At 32.1% G+C, this 18062-nt stretch overlaps 1 protein-coding gene across 1 annotated transcript in view; it reads left to right on the top strand.

Moving 5' to 3' along the window:
• The window catches only part of LOC148941270 (protein vav-like), a 163584-nt gene that overhangs the window by 94908 nt on the left and 50614 nt on the right, over positions 1-18062 (top strand). Inside the window, exon 8 of the mRNA XM_089103854.1 lies at positions 2959-3045. Coding sequence (XP_088959980.1) covers positions 2959-3045 — 87 coding nt within the window. The remainder of the gene's footprint in view (positions 1-2958; positions 3046-18062) is intronic.

Here is an 18062-nt window from a genome sequence, read left to right as displayed (position 1 = left end):
CTGAGTTGTCCATGTGAATTACATTTTTTTTCATATATATAAATTGTTTATTCTTCACCGGAGATGTACATGTGAAGTAAATTTTTTTTAATCTGTATGGATTGTTTTTTATTCACCGGAGATGTCAATGTGAAGTACATTTTTTTTTCAAATCTATAAATTGTTTATTATTCACCGGAGATGTCCATGTGAAGTACATTTTTTTTCAACTCTATAGATTGTTTATTCTTCACCGGAGATGTCCATGTGAAGTATATTTTTTTTTTCAACTCTATAAATTGTTTATTAATCACCGGAGATGTCCATGTGAAGTAAATTTTTTTTAAACTATATAAATTGTTTATTCTTAACCGGAGATGTCCTTGTGAAGTACATTTTTTTTAAACTCTATAAATTGTTTATTATTCACCGGAGATGTCCATGTGAAGTACATTTTTTTTTCAACTCTCTAAATTGTTTATTCTTCACCGGAGATGTCCATGTGAAGTACATTTTTTTCAACTCTATAAATTGTTTATTATTCACCGGTGATGTCCATGTGAAGTACATTTTTTTCAACTCTATAAATTGTTTATTCTTCACCGGAGATGTCCATGTGAAGTACATTTTTTTTCAACTCTATAAATTGTTTATTCTTCACCGGAGATGTCCATGTGAAGTACATTTTTTTTCAACTCTATAAATTGTTTATTCTTCACCGGAGATGTCCATGTGAAGTAAATTTTTTTTCAACTCTATAAATTGTTTATTCTTCACCGGAGATGTCCATGTGAAGTACATTTTTTTTCAACTCTATAAATTGTTTATTCTTCACCGGAGATGTCCATGTGAAGTACATTTTTTTTCAACTCTATAAATTGTTTATTCTTCACCGGAGATGTCCATGTGAAGTACATTTTTTTCAACTCTATAAATTGTTTATTCTTCACCGGAGATGTCCATGTGAAGTACATTTTTTTCAACTCTATAAATTGTTTATTCTTCACCGGAGATGTCCATGTGAAGTACATTTTTTTCAACTCTATAAATTGTTTATTCTTCACCGGAGATGTCCGTGTGAAGTACATTTTTTTTCAACTCTATAAATTGTTTATTCTTCACCGGAGATGTCCATGTGAAGTAAATTTTTTTCAACTCTATAAATTGTTTATTCTTCACCGGAGATGTCCATGTGAAGTACATTTTTTTTCAACTCTATAAATTTTTTATTCTTCACCGGTGATGTGCATGTGAATTACATTTTTTTCAACTCTATAAATTGTTTATTATTAACCGGAGATGTCCATGTTAAGTAAATTTTTTTTAAACTCTATAAATTTTTTATTCTTAACCGGAGATGTCCATGTGAAGTAAATTTTTTTTCAACTCTATAAATTTTTTATTCTTCACCGGAGATGTCCATGTGAAGTACATTTTTTTTCAACTCTATAAATTGTTTATTCTTCACCGGAGATGTCCATGTGAAGTACATTTTTTTTCAACTCTATAAATTGTTTATTCTTCACCGGAGATGTCCATGTGAAGTACATTTTTTTTCAACTCTATAAATTGTTTATTCTTCACCGGAGATGTCCATGTGAAGTACATTTTTTTCAACTCTATAAATTGTTTATTCTTCACCGGAGATGTCCATGTGAAGTACATTTTTGTTCAACTCTATAAATTGTTTAGAAGTGAGTATTTGACGTCATCAAATGTATGAATGGACTACGTGGCATAGATGGAGAAAATCTTCCGTGTATTTGGCAATGTACCATATCAATGTACCATGTCAATGTACCATATCAGTATGCATCAATATTTTGAAAAAATCACAATTTCTTTGAAACTTTGCGGTCTCCTAGAATTCAAACTAGTAAAGGACGAAACACGGCCCTTAGTAACTAAAAAAACGCGTTTAAAAATATATATATAAAAAAATATAAGGCGGTTAAAAAACGCGTTAAAAATATACCTAAAAGAGAGTATATGATATCATCAAACTCATGGATCGATTCAATGACAAAGATGTTGAACATCTTCCGTATATTCATCAATATATAATATTAATTTAAATCATCAAAATAAAATATCAAAATTTTCGAAATTTTACGATCTTGTAGAATCTTAAAAATTTTACTATCATGTAGAATCTAAGAGAGTGTAAAATTTTTGAAATTTACCATCATGTAGAATCTAAGAGAGGGTAAAGCCGCAGCAACTATCTCGTGTCTACGTTCATCTGAGCTAACAAACTTCTTTTTTTCAACTTCAAAATTATCTAAGAGAGAATCTGACGTCATCGAACTCATGAATTGATTAAGTGACACAGAAGTTGAACATCTTCCATATAGATAGATAGATAAGTTTATTTCAAAACCCCTGGGGTCGCATTCACAAAAAGTGTCTACAAGATAAATAAATCCCAAACAAAAAAAATTAAAAACCAGATTAAAAACAAAAAAAAACAAACAAAAACAGACAAAAACAGACAAAACAGAAAAAAAAAAAAAAAAAAACACAAAACAAACAAAAACAGATTACAAACCAAAAAAAAAAAAAAAATCTATACAAAATAGCTTAAACGCTTAAACTTTCCTTCTTTCTAAACATTATCTATGTGTATAACGATTCGAGTTATCGCCGTTAGGCTACAACATTGAAGATTGTCAGAAAGCTGCAAATTAAGCAGCCAATCTTTTCCCCTGAAATCAGAAAGCACCGAGTGCTCCTTGAGAAAATGAGCCAAATCTTCATTATCTGATATAAACCCGATATTCGTCAGCACACTATATCAATATACGGTAAAAATTTTATTTCTTTGAAATGTTACGATCTCATAGAATTTTACAGAGTTTGAAGCCTGATCATCTCACTCATGTATCGTGTCACGCATAACACGCGTGTCACGTGTAACATCTCACGCGTCCATGTGAGATAACCAACTTCTTTTTATAATCAACTTCATAAATTATTTAGAAGAGAGTATCCGACGTCATCAGATTTATGAATCGACTCAGTGGCACAGATGTAGAGCACCTTCCGTATATTCATCAATTCGTTGAGGTACTTAAATACTAAAAGGGCTCACCGTTATTGTGTTGTGATAAAAACTGTTGGGTTTTATGTACTTTAATAAGCGCTTTAATGGTAGGGCTTAGTTGCCATTTGTTGTTTATTGTGTCGTAACTTGAGAGGTTGCATTTGCTTTATTTTCGTGTTTCTCTTTGTGCTGCTAAGATTGTGGAAAAGCTGTTTGGGGTAATGATACTTCTGTCTTTATATTTTTTTTTAGATAGTTAGATAGATTTATTATAAGCCAAACGTGGCCATACAACACAGTATTCGAAATTCAAGATACAATATAGTAACGTAAGTCTACTTACACCTCCCAGCGAAAACAACAATAAAAAAAATCACGAGAAATGGAAGCTTCGAAAGCCATGAAATTGTAGAAAAGAAAAATTTTGAATAGATTGGCCATTTTTCTTTTTGCTAAAAAATGAGACATTGAGCTCAGGCACGTACACTGCATTTGCATTTTGTGAGGGTCCAGCCCCGGGTATCCCCCCCCCCCTTGTCTCTCATGAAATTTTTAGGCCAAATTTTAACAAAGTTTTCATATATTGACAACATTGTTTTCTACTTATTAATTAATTGATAACTTATTGTTTCATTACGGTGTTTTAATTTATTGTATTAATTATTTAATTATTTTTATTTAATTATTTTAATTATTATCATTTAACTATCTCGTTTTTTTACTTTTTTATTTTATTAAGTTATTATAATTTATTAACTATTTTAATTTATTGACCCTCTACTTTATTTTAATAAAAATAAAATTGATATTTTGCGCCCCTAAAATTTCTGTCCCCGGCTAAGTGCTCTGTCTCTCCCAAGACAGCCTCTGATAAGATAAAAAAAAAAAAAAAAAAAAAAAACAGACAAAAAAACACCCATCCGTGATCTTTCTTCTGACAAAAAATTCAAAATTCTACGTTTTTGCAGATAGGAGCTTGAAACCTCTACAGGAAGGTTTGCTGATACGCTGAATCTGATGGTGTGGTTTTCATTAAGATACTATTAATTTTAGGGGGCGTTTTCCCCTTTTTTCGAAAATAAGGCAAATTTTCTTACGCTCGTAACTTTTTATGGGTATAATTAAACTTGATGAAACTTATATATTTAAAATCAGTATAAAAATTCAATTCTTTTGATGTATCTACTGGTATCAATATACCTTACAATGACTAAAATGGTCATTTTGTGACATTTTGAAACCGTATTATAAAAACTTCTCATATTCTGTTGCATGATATTAAATTAATATTTCATACATACTTACATTCAGATATTCAATAAAATGTCTTGTGGGCGTGCCAACATATGGCATGGTCGCACGTGTCTGACCCTCCCTAGTCCGCCCCGAAATATCTTGATTTTGAAATTTTTTCTAGTTTCTTATTTTCGACTACTAAATCACCTGTTTGTGTTGTTCAGGCGAATTTTGCCCCCCGTCTCCCTCCTAGAATGAAACAGTGAACGTTCCAGGCCCATTCACTATTCATAATAAATACAGACTATGGCTGTGAATTAATATATGATTGACTGATATAGAATTTAGCGCTTATCTTTTTTCATTGAAAACTGAGCAAAATTTGCGAAAAGATGCTTAAGATATCTGAAAAAATGTCTGTGTATTTTTAATTACTTTATCTAGCCATATATTAATTTATTTTATTAACTCTGTTATTAACCTATATTGACTATTAATTCATTATTATTAATTAATCATATATTAATTAAATCTGTACAGATAGGTCAGTATCAAATTTGGCTCAGCGCAAGATACGTGTTATGTTCTAGCCTTGTTTACTAATATTGACGTGATGAGCGGAGCTTTTTTTTTCCTTGTATGCCCCGGATCATCATAGCGGTTAGTCATGCTTACAGCAGTACCTGCATCCTGGTAAAGTACAAAACTACCTTAGTAACCCAAATTAAACATAAACAGGTTTTCAAAGTAACTTTATTGACAAATATTTCCCATGCAACAGTATTTTGAAAACGATTCATCTCGTTCGAATTTGACTGAACAGTAGTATCTAATTATGACTAGAAATTTTTGAGACAAATATGAGACATAATTTTTGAGAAAATTATGACAAATTTTTGAGAATTTTCAAAAAGAGCCTGGAACCAATGACATATGTCAAAAATGACACCAGTGACATATGTCAAAAATGACGTATGTCACTGAAATCGTCATTTTTGAATTATCTTCACTGAAATTTTCCGTCCTGAACAATAAAGAGAATCTTGTTTTTGCTTAGGCGGCACTGAGGTAGTATTGATGTGTTTTCTCTTTTTGTAAAATAATAATGATTTAATTTCAACCCTTCATACAAATACACTGTAAATACTCGAAGGAGTTATAGAAACGAAAGAACAATACTACGTAAAAACACTACAAAACAAAATTAAACTGAGATAACTATGGGAGAGAAAGAAACAAACGAAATCAAAATCACGATTTTACTGAACAAGACTAGCCAATGGAAAGTCGTTGGACTGTTCTACTTTAACTTATGAAACGGGTAGACAACTCATCAATTTTCTTAGTTATCTCAAAAATATGATATCTCTGCGAGATATAAGGGTTTCTGATCTGAACCATACGGAATTCCCAATAAATATTTACAAAAGCGAAAAAAATTAGAACGAATTTGGTTACATTCGGTTTTACTAAAGCAATTCCATAAAGGGGTTGAAAAAAAGACATGTGGCGCGAACATGGCGTTACAGAGACGACCGAGCGTAATCTTGTCAAGTTGACCTTTACTTCGTGCTAACATACCGTAAGTTTTCCGCAGTTTTTCTTTAAGTGCCGCAATAACTAGATTTTTAGTAGCTCTGATAGAATTCTCATATCGGAGTCCAAGATACTCAAACGTATCCTTTTGGACAACTGTCTTGCGGCAAGTAGAAAGGGGGGTACCAGTCGTGTCATGCACCCCTGCTGCCACCTACAACTTTTTTTAACACCAAATTTGGGCATAGAGTCATTAGGGAGAACACGTGGTTAATGGGGTCAATGACCTAAATTTCCAAGGTCGATGTTGTTGTTGTTGTTGTTTTGGCCATGTGCATAGAGTCATTAGGGAGAACACGTGGTTAATTAAAGCGATTGGGAATTTGGAACACCTGTGCTGTCAGTCATTAATCAAATTGTTTCCGGGCAAAGTTTAATAATGTCTGACAAGTACTGTCAATCATTAATCAAATTGTTTCCAGGCGAAGTTTAATAATGTCTGACAGGTGATGTCAAGATTGATTGATATGTCACGAAATGGGAATTAATTTATTGTTTCTAAGGGGAATTATTGATTCAAGAAAGGGGAATTAATTTGTTTTTTCTAAGGTGAAGGTGGGGAAGAGATATATTGATTGCGTAATCGAAGGGAGAGAATTCCCGAGAAATTGATTACATAATCGGTAGAACCCTATAAGGAGCTCGTGACGGGAATCCATTTATGGGCATAGAATGACGTAATCAACTAGGACAAATGGATTTCTGAGAAATTGATTATATAATCGGTAGAACCCTATCAGTAGGTCATGATGGGAATCCATTTATGAGCATAGAATGACGTAATCAACTAGGACAAATGAATTTCTGAGAAATTAATTACATAATCGGTAGAACCATATCAGAAGATCACGACGGGAATTCATTTATGGCCATAGACTGACATAATCGACTAAGACAATTGGATTTCCGAGAAATTGATTACATAATCGGTAGAACCCTATCAGGAGGTCCTGACGGGAATCCATTTATGGGCATAGAATGACGTAATCAACTACGACAAATGAATTTCTGAGAAATTGATTACATAATCGGTAGAACCCTATCAGAAGGTCATGACGGGAATTCATTTATGGGCATAGAATGACGTAATCGACTAAGACAAGCAAGTTACTTTCTTAATGTCCCTCCTAAACCTATCTTCCAACTTGAAGTACTTATTTTTTTCACCTACAACTATACTTTACAGCTTTTCGGATACCTCAACACCAAGAAATACCTTTCAAAGACCATTTCACAGCAAGTTAATTTCTTAATGTCACTCCAAAAACCATTTTCCAACTTGAAGTACTTATATTTTTCACCCACAACTATACTTTACAGCTTTTTGAGTGTCCCAACACCAAGAAATACTTTTCAAAGACCATTCCAGAGCAAGTACCTTTCTTAATATCCCACCTAACCCCATTTTCCAACTTGATGTACTTATCTTTTTCACTCACAACTATACTTTACAGCTTTTTGAATACCTCAACAACAATAAATACCTTTCAAAGACCATTTTAGAGCAAGTTACATTCTTAATGTCCCTCCTAAACCCATTTTGCAACTTGAAGTACTTATCTTTTTCACTCACAACTATACTTTACAGCTTTTTGAGTGTCCCAACACCAAGAAATACCTTTCAAAGACCATTTCAGAGCAAGTTACTTTCTTAATGTTCCTCCTAACCCCATTTTTCAACTTGAAGTACTTATCTTTTTCACCAACAACTATACTTTACAGCTTTTTGGATACCTCAACACCAAGAAATACTTTTCAAATACCATTTCAGAGCAAGTTACTTTCTTAATGTACCTCCTAAACCCATTTTCAAACTTGAAGTACTTATATTTTTCACCGACAACTGTACTTTACAGCTTTTTGGATACCTCAACACCAAGAAATACTTTTCAAAGCCCATTTCAGATCAACTTACTTTCTTAATGTCCCACCTAACCCCATTTTCCACCTTGAAGTTCTTATCTTTTTCACCCACAACTATACTTAACAGCTTTTTGGTTACCTCAACACCAAGAAATACTTTTCAAAGACCATTTCAGAGCAAGTTACTTTCTTAATGTCCCTCCTAAACCCATTTTGCAACTTGAAGTTCTTATCTTTTTCACTCACAACTATACTTTTCAGCTTTTTGGATACCTCTACACCAAGAAATACTTTTCAAAGACCATTTCAGAGCAAGTTACTTTCTTAATGTCCCTCCTAAACCCATTTTCCAACTTGAAGTACTTATCTTTTTCACCCACAACTATACTTTACAGCTTTTTGAGTGTCCCAACACCAAGAAATACTTTTCAAAGAGCATTTCAGAGCAAGTTACTTTCTTAATGTCCCTCCTAAACCCATTTTGCAACTTGAAGTTCTTATGTTTTTCACCCACAACTATACTTTACAGCTTTTTGAGTGTCCCAACACCAAGAAATACCTTTCAAAGACCATTTCAGAGCAAGTTACTTTCTTAATGTTCCTCCTAAACCCATTTTGCAACTTGAAGTACTTATCTTTTTCACCCACAACTATTCTTTACAGCTTTTTGAATGTCCCAAAACCAAGAAATACTTTTCAAAGATCATTTCAGAGCAAGTTACTTTCTTAATGTCCCTCCTAAACCCATTTTCCAACTTGAAGTACTTATCTTTTTCACCCACAACTATACTTTACAGCTTTTTGGGTGTCCCAACACCAAGAAATACCTTTCAAAGACCATTTCAGAGCATGTTACTTTCTTAATGTCCCTCCTAAACCCATTTTCCAACTTGAAGTACTTATCTTTTTCACCCACAACTATACTTTACAGCTTCTTGGTTACCTCAACACCAAGAATTACCTTTCAAAGACCATTTCAGAGCAAGTTACTTTCTTAATGTTCCTCCTAAACCCATTTTCCAACTTGAAGTACTTATCTTTTTCACACACAACTATACTTTACAGCTTTTTGAGTGACACAACACCAAGAAATACATTTGAAAGACCATTTCAAAGCAAATTACTTTTTTAATTTCTCTCCTAAACCCATTTTGCAACTTGAAGTACTTATTTTTTTTACCCACAACCATACATTACATCTTTTTGGAGACCTCAAAACCTAGCAATACCTATCAAAAACCATTTGTGAGCATGTTACTGGATGAATGCTACTCCTAAGCCAATTTTACAAGTTGAAGTAATTATCTTTTTCACCCACAACTATACTTTACAGCTTATTGGTTACCTCAACACCAAGAAATACTTTTCAAAGACCATTTCAGAGCAAGTTACTTTCTTAATGTCACTCCTAATCCCATTTTCCAACTTGAAGTACTTATCTTTTTCACCCACAACTACTACTTTACAGCTTCTTGGTTACCTCAACACCAAGAAATACCTTTCAAAGACCATTTCAGAGCAAGTTACTTTCTTAATGTCCCTTTTAAACCCATTTTCCAACTTGAAGTACTTGTCTTTTTTATCCACATCTTTAATTTACAGATTTTTGGATACCTCAACACCAAAAAATACTTTTCAAAGACCGTTTAAAAGCAAGATACTTTCTTAATGTCCCTCCTAAACCCATTTTCCAACTTGAAGTACTTATATTTTTTACCCAGAACTATACTTTACAGATTTTCGGATAAATCAACACCATTAAATACTTTTCAATGACGATTTCAGATCAAACTACTGTTTTAATGCCCCTCCTCAACCCATTTTACAACTTTAAGTACTTATCTTTTTCTCACACAACATAAATTAACAGCTTTTTGGATACCTCAACACCAAGAAATACATATAAAAGACCATTTCAGAGCAAGTTACTTTCTTAATGTCACTCCTAAACCCATATTCCAACTTGAAGTACTTATCTTTTTCACCAACAACTATACTTTACAGCTTTTTGGATACCTCAACACCAAGAAATACTTTTCAAAGACCATTTCAGAGCAAGTTACTTTCTTAATGTTCCTCCTAAACCCATTTTGAAACTTGAAGTACTTATCTTTTTCACACACAACTATACTTTACAGCTTTTTGGATACCTCAACACCAAGAAATACCTTTCAAAGACCATTTCAAAGCAAATTACTTTCTTAATGTACCTCCTCAGCCCATTGTCCAACTTGAAGTTCTTATCTTTTTTACCCAATACTATACTGTTCAGCTTTTTGGATACCTCGACACCAAGAAATACCTTTCAAAGACCATTTTAGAGCAAGTTACTTTTTTAATGTTCGTCCTAAACCCATTTTCCAACTTGAAGTACTTATCTTTTTCACTCACAACTATACTTTACAGCTTCTTGAATACCTCAACACCAAGAAATACTTTTCAAAGACCATTTTAGAGCAAGTTACATTCTTAATGTCCCTCCTAAACCCATTTTGCAACTTGAAGTACTTATCTTTTTCACTCACAACTATACTATACAGCGTTTTGAGTATCGCAACACCAAAAAATACATTTCAAAGACCATTTCAAAGCAAGTTACGTTCCTTATGTACCTCCTAAACCCATTTTGCAACTTGAAGAACTTATCTTTTTCACCCAAAACTATTCTTTACAGCTGCTTGAATGTCACAAAACCAAGAAATACTTTTCAAAGATCATTTCAGAGCAAGTTACTTTCTTAATGTCCCTCCTAAACCCATTTTGCAACTTGAAGTACTTATCTTTTTCACCCACAACTAGACTTTACAGCTTTTTGAGTGTCCCAACACCAAGAAATACTTTTGAAAGACCATTTCAGAGCAAGTTACTTTCTTAATGTTCCTCCTAAACCCATTTTGCAACTTGAAGTACATATCTTTTTCACCCACAACTATACTTTACAGCTTTTTGAATGTCCCAAAACCAAGAAATACTTTTCAAAGACCATTTCAGAGCAATTTACTTTCATATATTTTCCTCCTATACCCATTTTCCAACTTGAAGTACTTATCTTTTTCATCCAAAACCATACTTTACAGCTTTTTGGATACCTCAACACCAAGAAATACCTTTCAAATACCATTTCAGATCAAGTTTCTTTATTAATGTCCATCCTAAACCCATTTTCCAACTTGAAGTACTTATCTTTTTAACCCACAACTATACTCTACAAGTGTTTGGATACCTCATTACCAAGAAACACATTTCCAAGACAATTTCAGAGCGAGTTACTTTCTTAAAGACCCTCCTAAGCACATTTTTCAGTATGAGGTACTTATCTTCTTCACCCACATCTATACTTTAAAGCTCTTTGGATACCTCCACAACAATAAACACTTTTCAAACACCATTTCAGAGCAAGATACTTTATTATTGTCCCTCCTAAACCCTTTTTCAAACATGAAGTACTTAAATTCTTCACCCAACACTATATTTTTCAGCTTTTTGGATACCTCAAAACCAAGAAATACTTTTCAAAGACCATTTCAGAGCGAGTTACTTTCTTAATGTCCCTCCTAAACCCATTTTCCAACTTGAAGTACTTATCTTTTTCACCCACAACTATACTTTACAGCTTTTTGAATGCTACAACACCAAGCAATACTTTTCAAAGGCATTTCAGAACAAGTTCTTTTCTTAATATGCTTCTTAAACCAATTTTACAAATTCTAAATTTTTCTATAGTAGATAGAAAAATCTATATCATAGCTGTGAATATTTTCTCTAAAGATAAGCAGTTCTATTTCAATTTTAAATTTTCTCATTGAAGTGAAGAAAAGTTCAAGTTCTCTTCTGAATTTTCTCAATGAAAAAGAAACTAGTTTTTAATCAATTCTATTTTTCCAAATAATATAAAAATTTTCCACTTTAGTTCAGATTTTTCTCAAAGGGATGAAAAATTTAAAATACTGTTCCAAATTTTCTCAACGAATTGAAGAAAAGTTCAAGTTCTCTTCTGAACTGTACCAAAGAACACACTTCAATTCTAATTTCTCCAGAAAAAACAAAAATCTTCCACTTCAGTCCTTTATTTCAAAAGACATGAAGAAATTTAAAGTTCAATTCTAATTTTTCGGTGGAAGATAGAAAAAGTAATCCCCAACCCGAAGGAACCCCCCGGTCCCCCAAGGCCCCAGGCCCCCCGGTCCCGCCAATGCCCACCAAAGAACACCGAACCCAAAGGCCCCCCGACACACCCAAAAGACCAACAAACAAAAATTTCTCTTAGAAATAATATTTTTCATCACTGATTACACTTTTCTGTTCGAACTAGCAAGTTTTCTACCAAAGACACCAAATATTTTCATAGAAGTAACATTTTTTTGATTGTGATAACAACTTTTCTGTCAGAAGTAGCAAGTTTTCCTTAACACTAACAAACCCACTCATCAAAGTAATGATATTTTACTTTAATACTAACATACTTTTACTGAACACAAGCAAATTTCTCTTAGAAATAATATTTTTCATAAATGATAACACTTTTTCTGTTCGAACTAGCAAGTTTTCTATCAAAGATGCCAAATTTTTTCATATAAGTAACATTTTTGATTGTGATAACAACTTTTCTGTCAGAAGTAGCAAGTTTTGCTTAACACTAAAAAACCTTCTCATCAAAGTAATGATATTTTACCTTAATACTAACATACTTTTACTGAACAAAAAAAAATTTCTCTTAGAAATAATATTTTTCATCACTGATAACACTTTTCTTTTCGAACTAGCAAGTTTTCTACCAAAGATACCAAATTTTTTCTTAGAAGTAACATTTTTTGATTGTGATAACAACTTTTCTGTCAGAAATAGCAAGTATTACTTAACACTAACAAACCTTCTCATCAAAGTAATGATATTTTACCTTAATACTAGCATAATTTTACTGAACACACAAAAATTTCTCTCAGAAATAATATTTTTCATCACTGATAACACTTTTTCTGTTCGAACTAGCAAGTTTTCTACCAAAGATACCAAATATTTTCATAGAAGTAACATTTTTTTATTGTGATAACAACTTTTCTGTCAGAAGTAGCAAGTTTTGCTTAACACTAACAAACATTCTCATCAAAGTAATGATATTTTACCTTAATACTAACATACTTTTACTGAACACACATAAATTTCTCTTAGAAATAATATTTTTCGTCAGTGATAACACTTTTTCTGTTCGAACTAGCAAGTTTTCTACCAAAGATACAAAATTTTTTCATAGACTTACCATTTTTTGATTGTGATAACGACTTTTTTGTCAGAAGTAGCAAGATTTGCTTAACACTAACAAACATTCTCATCAAAGTAATGATATTTTACCTTAATGCTAACATACTTTTACTGAACACACACAAATTTCTCTTAGAAATAATATTTTTCGTCAGTGATAACACTTTTTCTGTTTGAACTAGCAAGTTTTCTACCAAATATACAAAATTTTTTATTAGAAGCTAAATTTTTTGATTATGATAACAACTTTTCTGTGAGAAGTATCAAGTTTTGCTTAACACTAACAATCATTCTCATCAAATTAACAACATTTTACACTAATACTAACAAACTTTTACTGAACAGACAAAAATTTCTCTTAGAAATAATATTTTCATCACTGATAACACTTTTTCTGTTCTAACTAGCAAGTTTTCTAGCAAAGATACCAAATTTTTTCATAGAAGTAACATTTTTTTGATTGTGATAACAACTTTTCTGTCAGAAGTAGCAAGTTTTGCTTAACACTAACAAACATTCTCATCAAAGTAATGATCTTTTACTTTAATACTAACATACTTTTACTGAACACACACAAATTTCTCTTAGAAATAATATTTTTCGTCAATGATAACACTTTTTCTGTTTGAACTAGCAAGTTTTCTACCAAAGATACCAAATTGTTTCGTAGAAGTAACATTTTTGATTGTGATAACAACTTTTCTGTCAGAAGTAGCAAGTTTTGCTTAACACTAACAATCTTTCTCATCAAAGTAATGATATTTTACCCTAATACTAACATACTTTTACTGAACGAACAAAAATTTCTCTTAGAAATAATATTTTTTCGTCAGTGATAACACTTTTTCTGTTCGAACTAGCAAGTTTTCTACCAAAGATACCAAATTTGTTCTTAGAAGTAATATTTTTGATTTTAATAGCAACTTTTCTGTCAAGAGTAGCAAGTTTTTCTTAACACTAACAAACATTCTCATCAAAGTAATGATATTTTACCTTAATACTAACATACTTTTACTGAACACACACAAATATCTCTTAGAAATTATATTTTTCGTTAGTGATAACACTTTTTCTGTTCGAGCTAGCAAATTTTATACCAAAGATACCAAATTTTTTCGTAGAAGTAACATTTTTTTATTGTGATAACAACTTTTCTGTCAGAAGTAACAAGTTTTGCTTAACACTAACAAACCTTCTCATCAAAGTAACGACATTTTACCTTAATACTAACATACTTTTACTGAACACGCACACAAAGTTCTCTTAGAAATAATATTTTTCACTTCTATGTCTGAATCTATTTGCTTACATGTCTGGGTTGGTGTTTGGTTAGGTTAGGTTAGCTAAGTTAGGTTAGGTTAGCTAAGTTAGGTTAGCTAGTAAACATTTCTCCATGTTTAAGTTAGGTTAGGTTAGGTTAACTTATCATGAGCGCTCATGATAAGCTAACCTAGCCTAACTAAAGCATGGTACCAAGTCGACATGGGTGGATTTTCCGGCGAGTTTGGTTAGGATAGGTTAGATCAAGTTAGGTTAGGTTAGGTTAGCCTACGTACGCGCGCGTAGATAGTAGGGTAAAAGTAGGGTAAAATGTTGTTACTTTGATGAGAAGGTTTGTTAGTGTTAAGCAAAACTTGCTACTTCTGACAAAAAAGTTGTTATCACAATCAAAAAATGTTACTTCTAAGAAAAAATTTGGTATCTTTGCTAGAAAACTTGCTAGTTCGAACAGAAAAAGCGTTATCACTGACGAAAAATATTATTTCGAAGAGAAATTTGTGTGTGTTCAGTAAAAGTATGTTAGCATTAAGGTAAAATATCATTACTTTGATGAGAATGTTTGTTAGTGTTAAGCAAATCTTGCTACTTCTGACAAAAAAGTCGTTATCACAATCAAAAAATGGTAAGTCTATGAAAAATTTTGGTATCTTTGGTAGAAAACTTGCTAGTTCGAACAGAAAAAGTGTTATCACTGACGAAAAATATTATTTCTAAGAAAAATTTATGTGTGTTCAGTAAAAGTATGTTAGTATTAAGGTAAAATATCATTACTTTGATGAGAATGTTTGTTAGTGTTAAGCAAAACTTGCTACTTCTGACAGAAAAGTTGTTATAACAATCAAAAAATGTTACTACTAAGAAAATTTATTGTATCTTTGGTAGAAAATTTGCTAGTTCGAACAGAAAAAGTGTTATCACTGATGAAAAATATTATTTCTAAGAGAAATTTGTGTGTGTTCAGTAAAAGTATGTTAGTATTAAGGTAAAATATCATTACTTTGATGAGAAGGTTTGTTTGTGTTAAACAAAACTTGCTACTTCTGACAGAAAAGTTGTTATCACAATCAAAAAATGTTACTTCTAAGAAAAAATTTGGTATCTTTGGTAGAAAACTTGCTAGTTCGAACAGAAAAGTGTTATCAGTGATGAAAAATATTATTTCTAAGATAAATTTTTGTTTGTTCAGTAAAAGTATGTTAGTATTAAGGTAAAATATCATTACTTTGATGAGAAGGTTTGTTAGTGTTAAGCAAAACTTGCTACTTCTGACAGAAAAGTTGTTATCACAATCAAAAATGTTACTTCTAAGAAAAAATTTGGCATCTTTGGTAGAAAACTTGCTAGTTCGACCAGAAAGTGTTATCACTGATGAAAAATATTATTTCTAAGAGAAATTTGTGTGTGTTCAGTAAAAGTATGTTAGTATTAAAGTAAAATATCATTACTTTGATAAGTAGGTTTGTTACTGTTAAGCAAAACTTGCTACTTCTGACAGAAAAGTTGTTATCACAATCAAAAAATGTTACTTCTATGAAAATATTTGGTATCTTTGGTAGAAAACTTGCTAGTTCGAACAGAAAAGTGTTATCAGTGATGAAAAATATTATTTCTAAGAGAATTTTTTGTTTGTTTGTCTATTGGGTGGGTCGGGGGGCCTTTGGGGGCCTTTGGGTTCGGGGTCCTTTGGTGGGCTTTGTTGGGACCGGGGGCCTGGGGCCTTGGGCGCCCGGGGGGTTCCTTCGGGTTGGGGATTACTTTTTCTATCTTCCACCGAAAAATTAGAATTGAACTTTAAATTTCTTTGTCTTTTGAAATAAAGAACTGAAGTGGAAGATTTTTGTTTTCTCTAGAGAAATTAGAATTGAAGTGTGTTCTTTGGTAAAGTTCAGAAGAGAACTTGAACTTTTCTTCAATTCGTTGAGAAAATTTGGAACAGTATTTTAAATTTTTCATCCCTTTGAGAAAAATCTGAACTAAAGTGGAAAATTTTTATATTATTTGGAAAAATAGAATTGAATAAAAACTAATTTATTTTTCATTGAGAAAATTCAGAAGAGAACTTGAACTTTTCTTCACTTCATTGAGAAAATTAAAAATTGAAACAGAACTGCTTATCTTTCGAGAAAATATTCACAGCTATGATATAGATTTTTCTATCTACTATGGAAAAATTTAGAATTTGTAAAATTGGTTTAAGAAGCATATTAAGAAAAGAGCTTGTTCTGAAATGCCTTTGAAAAGTATTGCTTGGTGTTGGAGCATTCAAAAAGCTGTAAAGTATAGCTTTGGGTGAAAAAGATAAGTACTTCAAGTTGGAAAATGGGTTTAGGAGGGACATTAAGAAAGTAACTTGCTCTGAAATGGTCTTTGAAAGGTATTTCTTCTTGTTGAGGTATCCAAAAAGCTGTAAAGTATAGTTGTGGATGAAAAAGATAAGTACTTCAATTTGGAAAATGGGTTTAAGAGGGACATTCAGAAAGTAACTTGCTCTGAAATGCCTTTTGAAAGGTATTTCTTGGTGTTGAGGTATCCAAAAAGCTGTAAAGTATAGTTGTGGGTGAAAAAGATAAGTACTTCAACTTGAAAAATGGGTTTAGGATGTACATTCAGAAAGTAATTTGCTCTGAAATGGTCTTTGAAAGGTATTTCTTGGTGTTGGGACACTCAAAAAGCTGTAAAGTATAGTTGTGGGTGAAAAAGATAAGTACTTCAAGCTGGAAAATGGGTTTAGGAGGGACATAAAGAAAGTAACTTGCTCTGAAATGGTCTTTGAAAAGTATTTCTTGGTGTTGGGGTATTCAAAAGCTTTAAAGTATAGTTGTGGGTGAAAAAGATAAGTTCTTCAAGTTGGAAAATGGGTTTAGGAGGGACATTAAGAAAGTAATTTGCTCTGAAATGGTCTTTTAAAAGTATTTCTTGGTGTTGAGGTATCCTAAAAGCTGTAATCTATAGTTGTTGGTGAATAAGATCCGTACTTCATGTTGTAAAAAGGTTTTAGGAGGGGCATTAAGAAAGTAACTTGCTCTCAAATCGCCTTTAAAAGGTATTTCTTGGTGTCGCGTTATCCAAGAAGATGTAAAGTATAGTTGAGGGTAAAAAAGATAGTTACTTCAAGTTGTAAAATGGGATTAGTAGTGACATTAAGAAAGTAACTTGCTCTCAAATGGTCTTTGAAAAGTATATATTTGTTTAGAGATAACCAAAAGGCCTCATAGTAGAGGTGTTAGTAAAAAAGATAAGTCCTTTAAGTTGTAAAATGGGCTTAGAAGGGACATTAATAAAGAAAATATTTCTTAAATGGACTTATAAAGGTATTTCTTGTTTTTGAGGTAACCAAAAAGGTGTGACGTATAGTGGTGGATGAAAAAGATAAGTACTTCTAGTTTCAAAAGGGGTTTATGAGTGACATTAAGACATTAACTTGCTATGAAATGGTCCTTGAAAAGTATTTCATGGTGTTGAGGTATCCAAAAAGCTGTAAAGGATAGTTGTGGGTGCAAAAGATAAGTGCTTCAAGTTGGAAAATGGGTTTAAGAGGGAGATTAAGACAGTAACTTGCTCTGAAATGGTTTTTGAAAGGTATTTCTTGGTGTTCAGGTATCCAAAAAGCTGTAAAGTATAGTTGTGGGTGAAAAAGATAAGTACTTCAAGTTGAAAAATGGGTTTCGGATGGAAAATAAGAAAGTAACTTGCTCTGAAATGGTCTTTGAAAGGTATTTCTTGGTGTTGGGACACTCAAAAAGCTGTAAAGTATAGTTGTGGGTGAAAAAGATAAGTACTTCAAGTTGGAAAACTGGTTTAGGAG

Source organism: Artemia sp. Qi Xiang Cuo, chromosome 18 (genome assembly GCF_049724085.1).
Source record: "Artemia sp. Qi Xiang Cuo chromosome 18, ASM4972408v1, whole genome shotgun sequence".
Taxonomy (NCBI): domain Eukaryota; kingdom Metazoa; phylum Arthropoda; class Branchiopoda; order Anostraca; family Artemiidae; genus Artemia; species Artemia sp. Qi Xiang Cuo.
This window is presented reverse-complemented; position numbering and strand designations above follow the sequence as displayed.